General features: G+C 47.6%; 3 protein-coding genes across 5 annotated transcripts in view; 1 reads left to right on the top strand and 2 right to left on the bottom strand.

The window, feature by feature from the left end:
- LOC128748154 (neuronal tyrosine-phosphorylated phosphoinositide-3-kinase adapter 1) overlaps nt 1-6,947 on the bottom strand; it is a 31,349-nt gene extending 24,402 nt beyond the window's left edge. For both annotated transcript variants that reach the window (XM_053846597.1, XM_053846598.1), the window contains exon 1: nt 6,400-6,947. The gene's annotated coding sequence lies outside the window, so the exon portion shown is untranslated. The remainder of the gene's footprint in view (nt 1-6,399) is intronic.
- Nucleotides 6,948-8,784: 1,837 nt separating this feature from the next.
- mogat3b (monoacylglycerol O-acyltransferase 3b) lies at nt 8,785-11,062 on the top strand. The gene is made up of 8 exons (XM_053847459.1): nt 8,785-8,869; nt 9,119-9,246; nt 9,303-9,410; nt 9,483-9,553; nt 10,010-10,214; nt 10,281-10,455; nt 10,518-10,702; nt 10,765-11,062. The coding sequence occupies exons 1-8, from the start codon at nt 8,790-8,792 to the stop codon at nt 10,917-10,919; spliced, it is 1,107 nt and encodes a 368-aa protein (XP_053703434.1). The 5' UTR covers nt 8,785-8,789; the 3' UTR covers nt 10,920-11,062.
- Nucleotides 11,063-11,371: 309 nt separating this feature from the next.
- srrt (serrate RNA effector molecule homolog (Arabidopsis)) lies at nt 11,372-19,206 on the bottom strand. Of its 2 annotated transcripts, none has more exons than XM_053847455.1 (20): nt 19,111-19,206; nt 18,543-18,661; nt 18,320-18,448; nt 18,103-18,249; nt 17,348-17,536; nt 15,382-15,551; nt 15,114-15,301; nt 14,945-15,049; nt 14,723-14,876; nt 14,507-14,652; nt 14,364-14,425; nt 14,080-14,158; nt 13,547-13,732; nt 13,302-13,472; nt 13,078-13,231; nt 12,196-12,389; nt 11,983-12,133; nt 11,828-11,920; nt 11,663-11,762; nt 11,372-11,557 (listed from the first exon to the last, which is right to left on the bottom strand). In XM_053847455.1, exons 2-20 carry the CDS (start codon nt 18,659-18,661, stop codon nt 11,482-11,484), a joined length of 2,613 nt encoding a protein of 870 aa, XP_053703430.1. In that variant the 5' UTR covers nt 19,111-19,206; the 3' UTR covers nt 11,372-11,481. The 2 variants fall into 2 exon arrangements, with proteins under 2 accessions (XP_053703430.1, XP_053703431.1); XM_053847456.1 differs by having other exon boundaries at nt 11,393-11,557; nt 11,652-11,762.
- Between the last annotated feature and the right edge of the window lie 54 nt (nt 19,207-19,260).

The following is a 19,260-nucleotide window of genomic DNA, read 5'->3' as shown; positions in this document are numbered from 1 at the left end:
CTTTGATGGTGTCAGTGCCTCTTTGGAGGGATGTGATGAAGAGAGTGCGGGCAGGGTGGAATGGCTGGAGATGACTGTTTAGCAGGCCTTTAGCGGGCAGAGCGTGACATCCTATTTTTCCACCACTGTAATCCACAGTAAACAACAGGAAATATAAGATTTTAAAATACAAAGCCGAGACAGCGACTCTTGACTCATGCCATCGCTCTCAACAGTGGAAAGGGAAACTGCAGTGACACTCTCAGCTCGGGGTTATTATACATGTAGATCGCTATCGGTGTTTTTGAAGAAGGCTCACACAAGAGCGAGTCCTCCGACCGACCGCACTTGTCACCAAACACATTTCGCTGGTGCATCGTGACCTTTAGCGACACACACACACACAGCTCACCACTTTCTGTTTCATGTTGTGTCTGTTTTTCAATATTCCGGGTGTCTGGCGCTAACAAAGCTAATTAGCCGCAGGATGAAAACCAACACGAGTGTAAAAAGGAAGTTTCACTGCAGGAACGCTTGAACATGTATAATTCAAATTTCCAGCTCCTTGTTGTAATCCAGGATCAATTAATGCGCTCGCATAATGACGCTGAAACGAGCGCACTGAAGTCCAATTTTGAGCGGAATCTGGGCTCCACGTTTGAAGGCAGGTGGGTTTTTGAAGCGGCTCAACTTTCTTCCGTTGGCACGGTGGCATGCAAATGACTTTGGGAGGGAATAATGAGAAGAAAACAGAGGGGGAAATGAGCAAAGATGAGTCGCCTGAAGGAAATCATTAGCACACATCATTACTCTTGACTACACACTGCAGCGACGACTGGGAAACGCTTAGAGAGGCGTTTTAAAAAGAAGCGTTTAACATGATTTTCAACTGGTCCATTTGGACATTTTACATTAGCGACGGACTGCTGTGCAGCTCTGAGCTGTCAAAACAGAACGGCTCCACTGGAAACGGCAACAGAGTGTCTCATGCGCGTGTGTCGCGGCTACACTGGCGCGTGTGTTGATGCTGGGTGGCAGTGAGTGGCAGATAGTTGTTCCTTACTTCCTGCCACACAGCAGTGGCACCTGTAAACTCCTCCCACCGAAGAGCAGCACTCTCCCGCAAGGACAGCTTCCAACCACAAGCCCTCACCACGGACACAGACGTAGAGTTCAAAAAATATTCAACATGCTAATATGTAGTCAGTAAACAGGCAGTTCCTCCAGGAGATGGCGATGTTGAGATCGCAACTATTAACACGATTTCAACCAATCCCATGCGAGTTCTGTGAGGCGTTGCAATTTTGTCCCGCCAATTCCACCCCTCACTTGAGTCTCCTTTGTCCCCGCCCTCTCCACGGCAGGTGCAACATCATATTCCCTCCCTCATTGTTGTGATGAAGTTATGTGCGACGCCATATTTGCCCACAAATATGGCCGCCATGGGTCGCAATTCGGACGATTCTGTATCCGTTCATAAATGTCCAAATTCCCATGGTTGAACTGAGGAATAAACTCACTAGTGCAGCGTTACCCAAACATTATACGGGGCGGATGTAAACAAACATGGCCGACCACCAGATCCATCTCTCTCCAGGCTGTTTCTGACACCCCCAACCTTGTGGGACATATCAGCAGCTACTGTTTTACCTTTTCCTCTCAGACTCCGCCCATCCAAACCTCTGTCAGGCTCCGCCCATGTTACAGAACAAAACAAAAAAACTCTGAAACTACTGACATCATAAAAAAGATGGATTTATTTTATCATATTTTTTTTTTATTTAGATTTTCGCAAATTTTTTCACACACTCATTTGCAAAGGTCCTTATTTCCCGTCATGACGTTCCAAAACTATAAATTATCGCAACTCTCACTGCATTTTTTTTTTATCTTTTGCAAAATCAGACATTTTTGGTGGCAACAACAATAAAAAAAAAAGTCTGACTGGGGCACATAAACATGCTTCGCGTTGCTTGGCAACAAGCTCCAGCCAACATCTGCGTCTGCACATTCCATGTTAAATATTTGCCAGCAAACTCACTTCACAGCTAAAGATGTTTACGGCGCATTTCTGCTGCAACGAAAGGCAGGACTGACATTCAAGAGCTTCCCAAGGTGGAAGGTGGGGGCTGGAGGACCCCGGCAAGTGACCTTTAATCAAGACACGGCGGGAGGGAACTTGTGTACGAGTTCAGCGGGGAGACACGGCCACTGCAGTTAGGAAAAACAAACAACTCGATGATGACACCATTCCAGCTGGAGCAACACGGAGAGACCTTCCATCCAGCCATGATCTGCCGGGAACCCACGGCCAAGCCTCCCAGACATGCCTCAAACTCTCCACTGAGCCAGTTTGTTCCAGCTGAGCTCTTTCTTAACCACAAAATATCCACGCAATCTTTTTGAACAAGAACATGAACAAGATCCTGGACAGCCAGAGCCGCCAGCAGGGAACATTATATGGATCGGCGTTCAATAAATGTTCAACATGCTATATGTAGTCAGTAAACAGGCAGTTGAGATCACAACTATTCACACGATTTCAACCAATCCCATGCAAGTTCTGTGAGGGGCCACAATTTTGTCCGATCACGAAGATGAGATGAAGCCATGTGCGACACCATATTTGCCTACAAATATGGCTGCAAGGGGCACGATTTGGACGATTCTGAATCTGTTCATAGATGTCCAAATTCTCATGACTAGAATAAAGTCACTAGTGCAGCGTCACTAGTGACACTTTTGCTGTGAAGTTTTGGAGAAAAGTCACCGTTTTACAGCATTTCTTTCAAGTCATCTAGTATTTTTTGAAAATCTGAACGTCACATGCTCATTTCCCGTTCCACAGTGATCCTCAGTGGAAAACCACAGATTATGAAACTCAAAAGCTATCAGAATGAATGACTCTCCTCCTCCAGTCTCCTCCCCAGAAGAGCGTCCTGAACGGAGCTCCATTCGAAAGAGAGGGAGTCAGTTGCTGGGGCTCAGTAACAGCCGTGTCCTCGGCTCACCCCGCGAGGGAAATTCAGATAAAACACCAAGCCGGCGTGTGGTCTCACGATGAAAAGGTTCCGGTCTTTCAGCCGGAAACCACCGGCGTCGGAGATCAAACCAAAATAACCACCAGAGAAAGAGAGCGGCCGATAACATTATGACCATGGGCTGAAGCGCCACCAGCGCTTGTGCACTCCTACTGGTGGACACGAGTAAATGCAGGTTGGATTGGAAACTATTCTAGAGACGAGGCTTGCATCTCACCTGACCACAAAAGCCCAGTAATCCCTCCGAAATACCTCACCGACCTCAGTGTTGCTTTTAACTTAAATAATCCGTGGTCTCCAGGGAATCCCATAAATCCACTCTCCATCCTTGAGACAGAGAAATGGGTTTCAAATGTCAACGTCTGTCCCTCAACCACGTCCTCCTCCGCACACAGGTCCATCTCCTCTCTGACCCCTCAACGTTCCATTTGTGCTTCTTCACCATCATTTATCCTGCTTCTCACCATCACCTCCTCTCGGTCAAAGTCACAGATTCGGGGTCCCCCGCCACACAGAGGGCTTGTAAACCCCTTACAACTTGCTTATAGGAGCCATGTCATTTCAGCTGTGTCACTTCTACTGACATCTAGTGGCGCGCGGGTGAACTGCAATCCAGTAAACATCACAAGTGCGTTCCAGTGCGAGTCTCCAGAAGCATGTTCAACCAAAGAAAGCAAAAATGTAATGACAAAATGTGTTGCAGTGCAAAAAACATAAACCAAAATATGGTATACTTTCATATACGTAAAAGATGCAGGAGCAAAATGCAGCTCAAGTTCATCATAATTGTGTTTATCTATTTTGTTTTTATTCCCAATGTAATATTTTATCATTATCAATAGCTTATCCTTTCATGTTTAAGTGTATATATATATATATACATATATATATATATATATATATATACAGGTATAGTACTGCTTGTAGTCAATTTTCTTGTCGTAATTTGAGAATTGTATTAATCATTAGGACGTATATGAGTTTGTATGTGAGTCACCAAATATTATAAAATGAATATTAAAGAGCTAAACAGATGAGTGGAGGGGTGAAGAATCACTGATGATGATGTGAAGAGCCACTCAGGAAGTAGTGATGCTGCAGAAGCAGAGACACTTTTTGAAGATTTTCTTTTCGGCGTGTGGGAGGCGTTCAGAGCTGCTGGGTTGAACTCAGGACACATTCCGACTGCCGCTCTCTGAAACTAAAACTAAAGCATCGTCCTCGCTGACGGCTTTAGAAGCACAAGCGCGGCAGCTTGTTAAACAGAATTTTGAAGCGACTCTCGTCGCCGTGGCGCTTAAGAGTGTGTTAGCGTAACAGCGGGAGATTTTAAATTGTTCAGGCTCAGCAAGTGAACGTCGGTTAGGCAGCAAAATTATGACGATTTGGATGCAACAGTTGCATCACACTTTCGACACAAACGCACCTTCCACACAAACCTTCAATAAACTTGTTTCCGTCAGAACTAGAAAACACATTTCCAGATGAACCAGTGGCCTAACAATCGAATGGCCATGTCCATTTTCCTTTAAATAACAGCTACTGACCACTGCAGAGAAGAAACAGTGGTGACCCAGTTTCCTCCAAAACTGCAAAGATGATATTCTTGTCATTGATGGACAGACTCCAGGAGGACCTGGTGACCTGTAGGTCATCATGTTCTGGTGGAGATTCAAGGGAATAAAACCTTACAAGACTTGACCTTTCTCAAGAGGAGAACATCTCACAACCACTTCTCGCGGAAGTTGAAGCTGGTGGTGGACAACCAGACTGTGAGGTTCTTCAACATTCCTTCAGAACCTCCCAGACTTTGCAGCTACAGATGGAGTTCAATGACTTAATCGAGGAAGAAAGAAGGACCTCAGACTTGTAGGTTGTAGAAAAGGGGACCTCCACCCACTATTAGAAGCAGGGGAAACCCGGGAAAGGAACAAGTTCATGTCAGTCCCTCCAGCTGGATTCAAACCTGCAACCTTCCTGCCTTCAGACAATAAACCACCACACACAAAATCAAACAATCCTCTGTCGAGGAGCTGGTGATGTCTCAGAAGTCGAGAGTCAAAACTGCTCTCCTCTTATTGACCTGTCACTCATCAAGGTCGCGGTACGTTCAGCACCTCAAGACCGGCGGAGATTCAGGGATGAAAGCAGCCACGTTAGTTTGTTGACTTCAGCTGCCATTTTCTCACATAATCCCTGTTTTCCCGTCTGAATTCGGGAACGGCAGGTGAGCACACTGTTGACAAAAGCAGCCAAAATCCCTCCTGCATTCCCCACACACAGTCGCTGCACTCAGTGACCCCAAATCCACTGCTGCTGCTGCTCGTCCCCACTCTCCTGGAGCTCGCTGTCAACAAGCAGACGCAAACTCACCACATTCAAATGGTTCCTAAATCTCAAGGAGTGGTCGTGCTGAGGCACTCAGGTTTCCTCCCACAGTCCAGAAACACAGTTAAATGGAGGCTCTAATTGTGTGTGGGGGGTTTCTCGGTGTGATGGACCGGACTCCTGACCAGGGTGTCCCTCACAGAGAGTGGATTATTTCAAGCGTGATTCCGGAATACGACCTGAGCTGGCTCCACTGTGATTTTGGAAGGAAGTTCACGAGAGGACACAAAATCCTGAGCGCACTTTTACTTTAAAGCTCCATCAACAGCAGCCTCTTCATGGAGAACAACAACAGCACCTTCTCAAATACTACAGTTGTATTTTGGGAGCTCAGATCTCAGAATGAGAGCAAAAGAACAGGACTATATACGCAGTGTTTACACTGAGCACCTCGAAGACGAATCAAACGAGGCTTTAGTGGCGAGTATAAAAATGGCTTTATACGGAGAAATAATCCATGGGGAGGGGACAGAAGCTCGGTGGGGAGCAAATATGGCAGCGCGTCATTTGTCGGCCAGTAAACAAGACAACAGGTTTAAAGAAGAGCCTTTGAGATCTGAGGGTCTGTGCTCGAGCAGACGCAGCAGACTGAAGGCACCTGCAGCTCCATCTTCTGCCATACAGATGTTGGCCCTGCAGAATCACGCCTGTGTGCGCGCGTGTGTGGACGATCAGCTGACGCGGGCTTGTTTTTCAGTCAAATATTCATAAGGAGCCGTCACGACCGAGCTGCGCGTGTTTGCGGCTGAAACGACAGGCCTGGCCCTCGCGCACTGGATCTGTCAGGCGTCAAGGTTGAACCGCGGCTCCTGGTCACGCACGCACTCGCGCTGTCAGGGCATCTGGCGACGGGATTTCGGGGTGAAACACGAGGCAGCAGGCCTCCGCGTCTCTGCAGTGGAACCCGCCGCCAGTCAGTTGACGATGACAGCCGCCCGCGAGGCGCAACGCCGCCATAGAACCCGCTTCTGATCAGGAAGACGACACCTACCTCAGTTCCGAAGCGATGGTTGGCGCAGAAAAGCGCTCCGTAGCGAGCAGACAACAACAAAACCACGCCGGTTGTTGATGACACAGCTGTCCTGCGAGACAGCGAGCAGGGAAAAATCCCCGAGTGGCAGCGGAGAAAAATCGCTATTTTCAGCGCATTGACGCTTTTCCCGGACCGTCTTCCATTTTCCCGGGTTGACGGCGGCGGAGAGCCGAGATCGCCATCGTCTCCACCAAAATAAAGCTCCAGAGAAGCGAGCGGGAGAGGAGGGGAGCGACGCGCACGTCAAAACAGGAATGCGCAGATGAGCGCGCACTGGGCTTCCTCACGCTCGCACATTTGCATCCATATTAATATTCACACGGCACTTCCTGACCGATTGTTTTTCTCTCCAAAGCATCACTGTTGGCCGCGAGTCAAGCCGCCAGCTGCTGCGCGTCTTTTTGCTCCAGTTATTCCCTCCTCTCGATAAAAACACTATTGTGACGTAACACTGTTTCAAATCCAACGTGGCGCTGGAGAGACTTTAAACCGCGCTAAGCCATGATACAGGCGTGACATAATGGGAGTTGGAAATGATGGGCCGGGCACTTGCCACGCACCGTATGAGGGGTGGAGGAGGACACGCCCCCTGGAGACTTGCGGAGAACGTGGAGATGCGAAGATACTGTATCAGATGAGCAGAGGCCAAAGTGTGAAAGAGCCAAGTCCACACCAGTCGGTTGTTCAACAACCTGTCCTGATAGACGAGCTAGATCCCTCCATACATACATATATATACAGAGTGTGGCATAAAAAACGGTGATAGTCCTCCACTCAAGTACATATTTGAGTGCGTGTTTTCACTCCCCTCCATTTCAAATCACACATTCTTTTCAGTATATTTCCGTAAAACTTCACGTTTCTGCCCCCCAAAAAGTTGTTTTTTTTGTTCATTTTTAGTGGGTGAAGAAGAGAGTGCAGGCAGGGTGGAGGGGAGTGTGAGGTCAGAATAGACATACACAGGGAAACAACACAACCAACAGTGTATAAACACGCAACCTGACAGCAGTGAGCGGGAAGACGCGACCGAATCGCGTCCATGAAAAGCGTGTATACTGTTTTACTTTGGACCCATTTACAAGTCGCTGTGGGCCCCCGGGTCTTGAGTTTGAGCCCCCAGTTTTAGAGTAAAGCAACGCAACATGAGGAATAAAAGTTGAGAGAAAAAATACCTTGATAGGAACAGGACGAAGCTAAACCTCTGGTCTCATGGTCTTTGGTTCCATCAACTACCTCAGTAGAAGTAAATGCACCCCAAAAATCTGTGGTGAATCTGGGAGCAGGTTTAAAGGAAGGGCCCTGATTGTTGAGTGTGGTGAATGAAAAGCAGAGTTGAAGACAGGACAGGACTTGGGGAGCAGGAGGAGCTGTCCGTGGTGCTGACGGATGCCAGAGTGGAAGCAGCTGACAGGCAGAAAAGCTGCAGATGACTCCTGATGTGATTGGGGGGGGGAGGGGGGAACAAAACGTGATGCGAGTGAAGATACGCAGGAACAGGTGAGTGGGGTGTCGATGAAGACGATCACGAGTGAGGATGGAGGGATCGTGGAAAGGATGTAATGACAGGTCAAGGTCGAGAAGAAGGACGGTGAGGATGAGGCGAACGAGAAACATTGAAATGAGTAGAAGGAGAAAAAAGTCTGGACGATGGTGAGAAAATTGGAAGGTGAGAAGGATGAAGAAGATGAGAAAAGTGAGGAAGTCAAAGATAGACGAAAGAGAAAATTATGGCGATGAGGGAAAGTTAGAAAGGTTGGACTCGATTGAAGAGAAAGGTGAGGAGATGGTGGTGATTCTGATGCAAATTAAAAGGAAGAAAGAAGGGAAAGTTTAGGGTCAGAATGATGAGGAAAATGACAAAGGTGAAGACAAGAAAATGTCTGGACGATGATGATGATGAACAAGGAAAAGTTTAGAAGGAGGATGGTAGCGATGAGACAGAAGACAGAGATGAGGATGAAAAAAGATGAGAAGAAGTGTATGAGAATGCAGAAGAAGGGTGAGATGTATCCAGTACAGATGACGATGGTGAGATGGGTGAGGAAGAAAGGATGTGGAAGGTGAGGAGGAGAGTGATGAGGAATGAGGATGACGTTGACTGACAGAGAGGATGAGAAACATAAGGACAAACATGATCGCGGAGATAAAAGGGTTTCAAGGGAAGTAAATGTGGTAGAAAGAATAACAAGGAGGAGAAGGATGAGAATGGGAAAGGTCCTGACCCTCACAGAGGTGAGCTCCCCTGAGACACGGCCGAACCAACCGGACGTGTCCCGACGTGTTGAAATCACACTTGTTTGTGTGTGCGCTGCAGTATTGGGGGAGTGGATCTGTTATCTGTGTTCTGCATGGCCGGGTCAAAGTGCGCCTTCCATGTCAAGCTCTTCCTCGAGCGCTGGATCGCCATCAAACCCGCTGCGACAACAAGGTAAACCTTTCTCTTCAGTCTGGGCGAGTCGTGTTTTCAGAGTCACAGTAGCCAGAGGAGGTTTGTGGCGGGTATTTGAGTGAGGCTGCAACAAGCCTGTCGGTGTTCTCCTATTCATAAGGAAGTCATCTGATGCCGCTGCCAGCAGGTTTCCAGGATTCTCTGGAGTCGTCTCTGTCACCGCGACATAATCTGCTGCTTTATAAGGGCTAATAATCCCGCTGAAGTGTGCGGATCTCATGATTGCAGCCTCCGGTCAAGTGAAAGTGAAAGGTGTGAGCCGCAGCCCGCAGGAATGACTGAAGCCAAGTCGCAATGGAAAGAGTGTGTGGAGGCGCTGAGCGTCCTGCAGTGGGTGCTGACCTTCCTCTTCATGGGTAAGAAGACTCCGACACACGCTCAGTCCAGGACCTGAACGCACCTGACCCCGCAGGTGTGGGCTGCCTCATCCTGCTGGTGGCGCTGATGTTCACCTGGCTGTGGCCCATCTCCGCGCTCTGCTTCACCTGGCTGGTCATCGACTGGGACACGCCTGAACGAGGTGACAGGGACTTCAGTTTAGACGCAACTTTGACCAGAACAAGTCGACTGACTTTGGCTGCCTCGCCCATAGGGGGCAGGAGATCTGCGTTTGTTCGGAAGTGGAAGGTTTGGGAGCATTTCCGGGACTATTTTCCCATCAAGGTAGGAACCTGCTCCACCTACGATTATGTGATCGTGAATAAGAATCTTCTGAAATATATGTTCAGGTGTATAGTTTTTTTTTTTTGCTCCAGTTGTATTCAACCTGAAGCTGGGCTCAGAAACTACAGTTCATTGTTTCTGTCTCACGGTAAATGTCAAAGGTCAAGTGAGTAACCTGCTTTAGATAATAAACACTGAAGAAACGTAGGTGTGAAGGGGACAACAGAAGGCTGGTGATGGTGAGGCGGAGAGTGATGATTATGATAAGTCGGGTGAGGATTAAAAGGCTGAAGATTGGGACGTGGGGAAAAGAAAGGAAGATGGTGAGGATGAGGAGAGAGTTGGTCATGTGTAGACTGGTTTACTGGTGTGACTGACAGGACAGCAGCGTTTCCCATTGTATCTCAGTTGGACCAGTGAGTCAGTAAATCTCTTCCTACCGTTCCACCTTCACAGCTGGTGAAGACAGCTGAGCTGGATCCGAAGAAGAACTACATCCTTGGTTGTCATCCTCATGGAATCATGTGTGCTGGAGGATTCTCCTGCTTCAGTACGGAGGGCAGCGGTTTTGCCGAGGCCTTTCCCGGGATTCGCTCGACGCTGGCGATACTGGCCGGGCTCTTCAAGATCCCCATCTTCAGGGACTACATCATGAGTGCAGGTATCCACAGCGCAGGGTCATAGCCAGTCTGTGAGCTGAGTCTCAGTGACCCGACTCTCCCTGCAGGGCTCTGTCCGGTCAGCAAGCCCAGCCTGACCCACCTCCTGTCGAAAAGTGGCGCAGGGAACGCAGTGGTGATCGTGATAGGGGGTGCTGCTGAGTCGCTGGCGTCAGCTCCTGGAATGAACACAGTGGTGATGAAACAGAGGAAGGGGTTCGTCCGGCTGGCTCTGGAATTCGGGTGAGAGCTGAGAAGTAGTTGGATCTGGATGCAGCCTTCTGAGGTGTGCTGCTGTTCCTCAGGGCTGACCTGGTGCCAGTTTACTCCTTTGGTGAGAATGAACTCTTCAAGCAGGTGATTTTCTCAGAGGGCACCATGGGTCGGAGGCTACAGGACCTGTTCAAGAAAGTTATGGGTTTCGCACCATGCCTTTTTGTGGGCGAGCGGCTGGCACTGCTGCCCTACAAGACGCCCATCACCACCGTCGGTACGTACCCGGTCGAACCGTGGACAAAGATGAGCAGCTTTTTAATCCCTCTCCTCTCTTAGTGGGGCGACCCATCTCCGTGCCCAAACGCATCACACCCACTGAGCAGGAGGTGGACCACTACCACGGACTTTACATGGAGGCTTTGACCAAACTCTTTCACGAGCACAAGGTCAGCTGTGGACTCTCTGAAAGCCACAAGCTGCGAATTATTTGAAAGGGATCTGAACCCAGGGACTTGGAAACCATGTGAGATTTTCACGGATTGTAAACGCAGCAAATGTCTTTGTTTCCTTCATCAACAATCTCCGTGCACATTTCTCATGTGCAGAGAAATGTGTCAAATAAACTTGAACTTGTGTGAAGATGTCAATACAATAATCTCATTCATCACCAGAGGTGGGTTTCAGGAATAAGCAACGCCCTTAAAACAACACACGCAGCAAGTGTCAGCTCACTGTATGGAGCTGTAACTTATGCAGAATTGAACCACAATAGTCAATCTAGACAGCTGTTCACCGCAATCCATAATCCTTCAATCACAAAAAAGGATACGAGGCATCTGAGATGAAAGAGGCAGCAGGGAATGTTCCTTCCTGTCTTCCTTTAAAGCGGCTGTGTTCTGTTCTTTCTAGAGTTCTGTCGCTCTGCTCTACCTCACACAAGACATGACGGGACAAGAATTACACTGAAGTTAGTCACCACTTTATTGAGCAGAAAGTGTACAGCAGACACCGGTTCTTCTTCAACCACAGTCCCAGACAGACGTGGGAGGCAGACTAGAAGAAGTCCATGTCGTCCGGAGCATCCAGGTCACGGTACTCGATGATGTTTCTGGGATCCCCGCGAGACATTCTGAGAAATGGCGATGGAAGCGGGAGGCACATTATCAGGGAGGCAACTCCACCGAGGAGGAGAAGATCAACTGACGGAAGCGAATCTCACGTACAGTGGTCTCACCTGATGTTGCGTGGTTTTCCCAGATAACCACCTTGTCCTCGAAAGCTGTCGTAGTTGCCTCTGCCACCTCCAAACTGGTTGGGCGGGTACGGCGGGCCACCTTTGAGAGGAGTGTCAAGTCACCGCAGGACGTTAAAGCTGAAGTGGAGCAGGAAGAGAACTCACCACCGAAGCCCATCAGAGGGGGGTGCGGCTGACCGAAGGCCATGGGAGGCTGGGGGGCTTGAGGAGGGAAGGGCATGCTGGGCGAGAGCAAACCTGCAGGCAGACGTGCAGAGAAGTCAGACAGGTGCTGTGGACGGAAGCGCGTCGACACCCACCTGGAGCCGGAAGAGGAGGCAGCTTCATCTCCGGCAGAGACGGTCGCTTGGCGTCCATCAGGAAGTTGTTGAAGAACACCACCTCCTTTTTCACCGCCTCTATTTTGTCGCCGTGTTTATTGAGGATGTGTTTGCGGACAAACTCCGGTCCCTGGGCACAAATTGGCATCGCGTGAGCAGCAAGCAGCCACGAGGGCCTTGTGGAGGACCGACCTTGAACTTCTTGCCACTGAGCGGACACAGCCATTTATCCTTTCCCAGCTCCTGGGTGTTGGAGGAAATGAATTTTTCCACCTCTTCCTCCGGATCCTTGCGCCCCATTTTCCCCGCCTCGTCTTCTGACAGAATTTCTTTTGCGCAGAATAATGGACTCATCTTTTCTTCTACCATCTTCTGCCACTGTGTCACTGAGGAGATACAATGCAAGATCACCTCAGCAGGAAGCAGGAGGTCATGGGAGCAGAGGAGAAATAAAGAGACATAATCCAGCTGATGCTAACTATGCTGGAGGAACTCAAGCTAATGACGAGTCAACACTCCGAATTAATTCTTAATGTTGCACAACACTGAGGACAGAGGATTCCTTTGTGACTACAGAGCACTCACAATCACATCAGACACGCCATCTTTCCAGCATGACTGTAACTTAAAATCAGTCCGGACCAACAGGGAAATGAAGCTTATTGGCGCCCTCTGCTGAGCAAGGATGGGTTTGCAACGACTTACTTTCCATCACAATATGGAAGTGTATGGTTCTAGGATGAATCCAGGACTCACACGTTTGTGTTCATCACTGTGGGTTTTTAATCAACAGATTGGGGACATTTTGGTCGGTCCTCACTTTGTCAGGCCTCAGTTTGAGGGTTAAAACTACAAAATAGCTGGGTTAGTTTGGTTCTGAGTAAAGGTTAAGTTTAGCCATTTGTTTCGGATGGTTAGGTTTAGGGGGAGAGGCTGGGGAAAGGGTGATGTCAATGTATGTCAATGACGGTCCTCACAAAGATAGGAAGACATACGTGTGTGCACGTGGATGTGTGTAACTGTAAAACTAAATAGCATCACATGGTCAATACGAAAACTGAAAGTGCGACTCACCTTCTCCGTTGGTGATGCGGTTGGGAGGGATGGGTCCACGCACATGGATCATGCCGCAGCGATTAGGCATCTCATCCTCACTGGGGTACTCGCAGGTGTTGTAGTAGTCAATCGAATGGACGATCCTCAGATACAAGACCAGACGGTCCAGAACCTGTCGACGTGGGCAACAAACCTTTATTGAAACAAATGGAGAAGGCACTTGTCTAGATGTTGGAGCCGACCTTGGCTAACTTGTCGTCTCTCTCCACCGTAGTCTCAGTGGGGTTTGATTCCTTGACTCCTTCCTCTGGTTCCATCCCACTCATGGAGCCCAGCAGCTCCTCCTCCTCAGCACTCACTTCTTCTATCAGGTAGTCTGTGATGTTCTTCAGGATGGGGTTCTGCCCCGGAGACTTTGGAAATAATAACAAAATCATTTCAAAAACCTGCTAAACGTTACTTCGAGCCACACCAAGACTGAGTCTACCTCGGTGCCATCGTCCTGGGACTTGTTGCTCCACAGCTCTCCTTTGTCATCCAGGGCGTGGATGAGTTTGGCAGCCAGCTTAATGTCGTTGCGGAGCACCTGCTTGTGCTGAGTGATGCCATTGACGTGCCGCACCCGCCGAGCCAAATCCCTGTTCACTCCGGGCGCCAGTTCACAGTCTCTCAGCTGGAGCAAGAAAAGAGTCACAGCAGGCTTGAAGAATTCAGTGGTAACTGCTGACTCATAAATCATTGTTTATAAAGACAGTGAAGACACTTGGAGCATAGTGAAAGATCAACCATCCAGAGTAACAGAGATAAAGAAGAGCATGCAGGGGAAACGTGGAGAGGAGAAGAGGAAGACGGAGTTGTAGGATTCCACATCGATCTGAGAATCGATGTGGAATCCCATCAAATCCATTTTAGTTCATGACAGCACGTTATTCCAAAGCACTTTCCTAGTTGGTGGGATCCCCACTGACCATGGCAAGAAAGCTGATTCTGATTCTGACATAGAAGATGGTTGACACTCACGCGAATGTTCTGCAGGTTCCAGCAGACCTCTTTGATGTTGACACTGCGGTCAAATGTCACCCAGCAGCGCCTGAAGAACCTGCAACAGCATTAAATTCGCAGTGGGAACAGAACAGGCAGAAGCGCACACACAGTCCCGTTCATCGACTCCAAGACGATTAATGACAGACGGTGACAACATCGGAGACTGTTTAGCTAGAGCTTCATGAAAACGTCGACTGAAGGGTTGCAGTCATAGCAGTTTACCACTGATATAACTCTGAGAATGTTTCGTCCACACCAACCTTCTTTCAGGGTGTGGGTCGGCCAAGCAAACACGTAGAAAGCCTGGGTACCTGCGGCACAGCTGAGGAGAGAAGTACGGTTATCACAGCGAGTCCAAACTAGTCATGAGCCAGAGTTTGTCATGGACTCGTGCAAAACTCACAGCAACAATCTCAGCCTTGGAGATGGATGGTGCGATGCTTCTCATGAAGAGAGAGCAGGTGCGGTGCAGCGGGCGAGGTTTGGGGGAATCATCTTTCGGCTTCTTGTCCTCTTCTTTCTCCTCAGTTTTCCCTTTAGGTTTCACGTCTTCAGAAACCAGATCGGTGAGTAAGCGACGTCCTGTCATGCTGCTACACTTGACAGCACCGACACGTACCTTCGTCCTCATCCTCCTCTTCGTCGTCATCCTTTTCCTCCGCATCGTCTTTCTTCACAGATTTCTCAGAGCACTCCGATTCAGACTCCGACTCGCTCTCCGATGGACTGGCGTCGTCGTCACTGTCTCCGCTGTGCTTCCGCTTCCTTCGCGCCTGGTGAAATCAAAATGACTCAGTCAAGTCTGTCAGCAGTAAACGTCAAGTCTGAAGAGCCAATTAACCTTTTTGGGTTCTGGTTTATCTTCTCTGACCGAGTCTTTCTTTTCCTCCTCTTTCCCCTCATCCTTGGCGGCGCCTCCTTCAGTGCCAGCAGCGCTGAGGTCCTCCTGCAGTTTTAGGACATCAATAGCAGCCTCACAATTTAACAAAGAGCACACACAACCTACAAACCTTCTCAGTCTTGTCTGTATCGACTAAGGTTTTGTTGTCACACTCCGGGCCTTTCAGGTCACTCCTCTTGGAGGGGTCGGCTCCCCCAGACCCAGATGCTGCCCTCTCTCTTGCTGCCTCCTCCTCCTCAGATGGCATGTCCAGGATTCTTAGATCATGATCTGTCCCGCCTTCCATCTTTATCACAGCTAAAGAAAGACAACACATTCAACTTCACATCCTCATTCAGCGGTGCTTGCAACAAGGAAGGGTCATGCAAGGAGCTCACCTGCATCCAAGACCTTGATGATGGCTGGTGTCTGCTCAATGTCCAGGGAGACGTTATCAAACCAGCCATTCTCCTTCAAGAACATGAAGACGTTCAGCCGGTTCCTCAGGCCGCTCTGGGCCTCAGCTCTCAGTCGGCTGGCTTCGTCTGGATGATACTTGGACCTGAACCTGTGTCCAGAGTCCGGGTCCGCATGAGAGTGGGGAGGGAGTTACGGGGGGGGACGGAGGATGGAGGAGAGCAAATGTTAGAATACAGCAACGACTTAGGATCCACCACTTCTTCAGCAACTTAACTACTAATGCAAGTTTAAATACACATTATGTGATTTGTGAAGGCCTTATATGAAGGAAATATTGATCAAAATGATCTAATTTGGGATTAACTCACCAAAGCAAAAGGAAAGAACAGAATTAGGAAGTCAAAACATTCACATTAAGAACAGTGACATTGAAATCATTGAGTGAACTACAGTTACCTTTGTCTGTGCCAGTTTAATAACAAATAAATACAGAGCGGGATCCCTTCAGAGAAAGTGCGCTCCACGTCAACCCAATGGTGTGACTGTTCACACACAAATTTGGGTATTATATCCAAACATAAAAAGCAATAGCGTGGGGGGGAAAAAAAGGAGAAAACAAAAAAAATCTCCGAGTGGGAGAGTTGCGACGTCTATCTACCTAGAGTCCCTGGTACTTTGATTCTAAGTGCAGCTGCATTGTGCGCAGCGCAGGCCCTCGCTGTCTAAACCGACTTTGGGCGGCGTTCCACGTTATTTGGTCTTCATTTAAAAACACGTCGTCGACGTGGTGGGAGGAGTGGAGGGGAGAAAAGGGGTTAAACTGTTTAACAAAACCTGCGAAATAAGTATAATAGGCATTAAGAGAAAAACACAGATGAAAACTTGGCAGCGGAAACCAACCCAAATTTAATGACCCGCTTCTGAATGACGGTCAACGTAACATTGTGATCACATGCTGTCTTTGCACAGCTGTCATGACAGCAATCCTGACTTGAAATCAACGGGAGAAAAGAGCCAGTCAGCAGTTCAGGAGCAGCCAGAGGGCTGATGTTTGTGGGTCACAAAACTTAAAACTGCTGTGCTCTATTCTTCTGCTGAGCCCAGTTGACACACTGTTGGCAGCTGGACAGATCAGCACACCTCCCCTCAAAAACCAAACTACATTGCACTGTTACGATGCCTTTCTATTCAGAACAGGATTCTTTATTTGCAACATGAATTTGTCTGTTTAACATAGATGAATCTATAACCCTTCGGGAGGTGCTACCACACTAACCTTACCCCTATTAGAGCTGCAGTTATGGCAACAAAACTAATAAAAGCAAGTTATTACAATGTTACAGTGGCCACATTATGAAATTGCAGCAGGTCACATCCCCATGATAAGGTCAATGAGATGAGGCTTTTTGATCAATTCATGTCATAAGGAAAAGAACGAGTTTGAGCCAAGTTGAATAGAATTTGGGTTGGTTTTCTGCATTAACAGCAACAGTGAATTCCAAACTGAAGATGTTTCGTGTGCTCGAGTTGTGTCATGGCTGAGTCATAAAATAATTTTCTGATTCCTCTTAAAGGGACCACAAATTGATAAATATAGATAGTAATATTTCATGTGTTCTACTATCTCATAATTTAGCTAAACTGATGAAATACCTATTAACACACAAAATTCTGCAGAAGGTTTGGTGTGTTCATCACAATAACAAGTATGCAGTCAGATGATCTGTGAGGAGACATAAGTGGAGTCATGCATTTCACTTTCAATCACGGTACTGATCTTATCATGCTGGCAACAACTTTTCATAAGGTCCCTTTAAGTAAAAACTATGCCTGCATAATGCGTTGGACATAAAATGAACGGGTCTGAAACAAATATAGGTCTTAGCTAAAGTCAACATGCGCGTGCTGAGTGAAAACTCTGGTCAGATGCAGCAAGGGTCGTACCACTCTTCATCTTTATGAGCCAAAAAGAATTCCTGCATCTGCTGCCGGCGGAAGTCAATCTTGTACTCATTGTACCGTTTGACCGCTTCGGTTTCATCCACAGAATCGTCCAGGGACACTAGGAACTCCTTGAAGCTCTTCATGACCAGAGGGGGAGGACCCCGATCCATGTCGTGGATGTTCCCAAGCCTAAAATAAATATTAATGGCCTTAGTTGATGAGCAAAATTTGTATGCATATTTGAAAATAACACATTTTACTTTCCATTCATTCTAAATGTTTAACATATTTGCGGTCTTCAGTGACATTTTTTTTGAGCCACTTATGTTGCAGAGTAGACGGATCACAGAATCAGCTTGCACACCGTGTCCTCTTGAATATCACTACATGATCGAGTATTCTGACACTGAGATGAAGAGATTTAAAATCATAAGACAACCCTTTCAGGTGACCTGATTGCATGACCCACTTGTGTCTATGGATGAAAGAAATGCCATCAAGTGCACAGATGCCTTCCAGCTTGTTCTTTGGAATAGTGCAGCTTTGAATGTGGTTTTAAACCATAGAACATTTTGTTATCCACACACAAAAAGCAACTATGATACAGCTCGACAAATCCATGCCACGAGTTTAGTCTTACCATCAAACAACATGTTCAAGATTTAATTTCCTCGATTACAACAGTGGCTTCATGAAAAGGTTCATACATCCATTATGATTCAGCTTTAATGAAAATACAAAAATATCTTCCTCACCTCGCCTGAATTGGGATGCCATGATGAGGCTGCATGAGGTGCAAGTCAGGATGTCCCCAGTGCTGTGGCGGCCCATAGCTTGGGCCTCCCCCACCACCATAACCTAAATCATATCCACCTCTGTACGGGTCTCCACCATGGTCGTCCCTGCGCACACCAGGGCAGACGTCACACAGAATACAACAAGAAGAGGGGGAAAAATTGAGAGACTTCTCACCAATCTCTTCTCATGCGCTTCTGCTGTGGGCTGATGTCATGTCTCGGAGGAGAAAACCGCTCTCTTCGGCCACGATCATAATCCCTATATTCTCCGCGGCTCCTTCTCTCTCTGCCTCTGTCCCACTCCCTGCATGATATTCAGAGTAATGAGGCGCACAAAAACTAATTCATGACCGATTCACATTTCTTGTACCCAAGACAGTGACTGCTTTCATGGTTACCTGTCATTCCAGTCATCTCTCCGTCTTTCTTCTCTTTCTCTGGAGCGGTCGTAGTCACTTCTTTCTCTCCTAAATTTGTCTCTCCTCCTGCGATCATACTCATCATCACTGTCTCCCATCTGAAAATACAGAAGGCATGAATACATGAGTCACACGTGTAGTAGCTGAAGGTTTTAACACAATTGAGCAAACTGGTCTTTTTTATTCCTTGTTTTGCAAATTGGGAAAACATATTCACTTTGAATCAGTTTATCTAAGTGAAGCAAACTGAAGCGCAATACGGGTGTATTAAGAACTACAAGCAACGTGAATGTGTTTATGCAGTGCATAGTTAAAACAGCATTTAAATTTGAATATAGCGAAACCTGGTCAAGAAAATAATCACGGCCGAGTTATCACGGCAACATACATTAGCTTAGCATTAGCCTTGTTAGCTTAGCTCAGGTGGCTAATAATAAAAAACATAAACGTAAAAACTGCTATATCTGATGGAAATACATACTTCAATCTATATTTATTAACTTGTGTTAACCAAATCCTCAAAAGTTGCAAAAAGACACTTAAATACCTTACGAAGCGATATTTACTCAGACGAGTTCGTCCTCCCCAGACTTCCGGAATATCTCTTTTTCGCTTGTTTCAGATCCGGACGCACGTTGAGAAGCGCCACACACTGTTCTAGCTGTGAATTACACCTGGTTCTTGACTTCACCGGCAG

The sequence above is a fragment of the Synchiropus splendidus genome, chromosome 17, assembly GCF_027744825.2.
Source record: "Synchiropus splendidus isolate RoL2022-P1 chromosome 17, RoL_Sspl_1.0, whole genome shotgun sequence".
In the NCBI taxonomy this organism is placed as follows: Eukaryota; Metazoa; Chordata; class Actinopteri; order Syngnathiformes; family Callionymidae; genus Synchiropus; species Synchiropus splendidus.
Note: the sequence above shows the minus strand (reverse complement) of the source record. Positions and strands in the feature narration are given on the sequence as shown.

Excerpts from the sequence above, each read along its gene's own strand:
- mogat3b (XM_053847459.1), top strand. The coding sequence starts at position 8,790 with ATGGCCGGGTCAAAGTGCGCCTTCCATGTCAAGCTCTTCCTCGAGCGC. Across the intron at positions 9,247-9,302 it reads GCTGACCTTCCTCTTCATGG|GTGTGGGCTGCCTCATCCTG; the intron begins GTAAGAAGACTC and ends CTGACCCCGCAG. Across the intron at positions 10,703-10,764 it reads GACGCCCATCACCACCGTCG|TGGGGCGACCCATCTCCGTG; the intron begins GTACGTACCCGG and ends CTCCTCTCTTAG.
- srrt (XM_053847455.1), bottom strand. The coding sequence starts at position 18,661 with ATGGGAGACAGTGATGATGAGTATGATCGCAGGAGGAGAGACAAATTT. Across the intron at positions 14,653-14,722 it reads AGAGGAGGATGAGGACGAAG|ACGTGAAACCTAAAGGGAAA; the intron begins GTACGTGTCGGT and ends TGGTTTCTGAAG. Across the intron at positions 12,134-12,195 it reads TCAGTGGCAAGAAGTTCAAG|GGACCGGAGTTTGTCCGCAA; the intron begins GTCGGTCCTCCA and ends ATTTGTGCCCAG.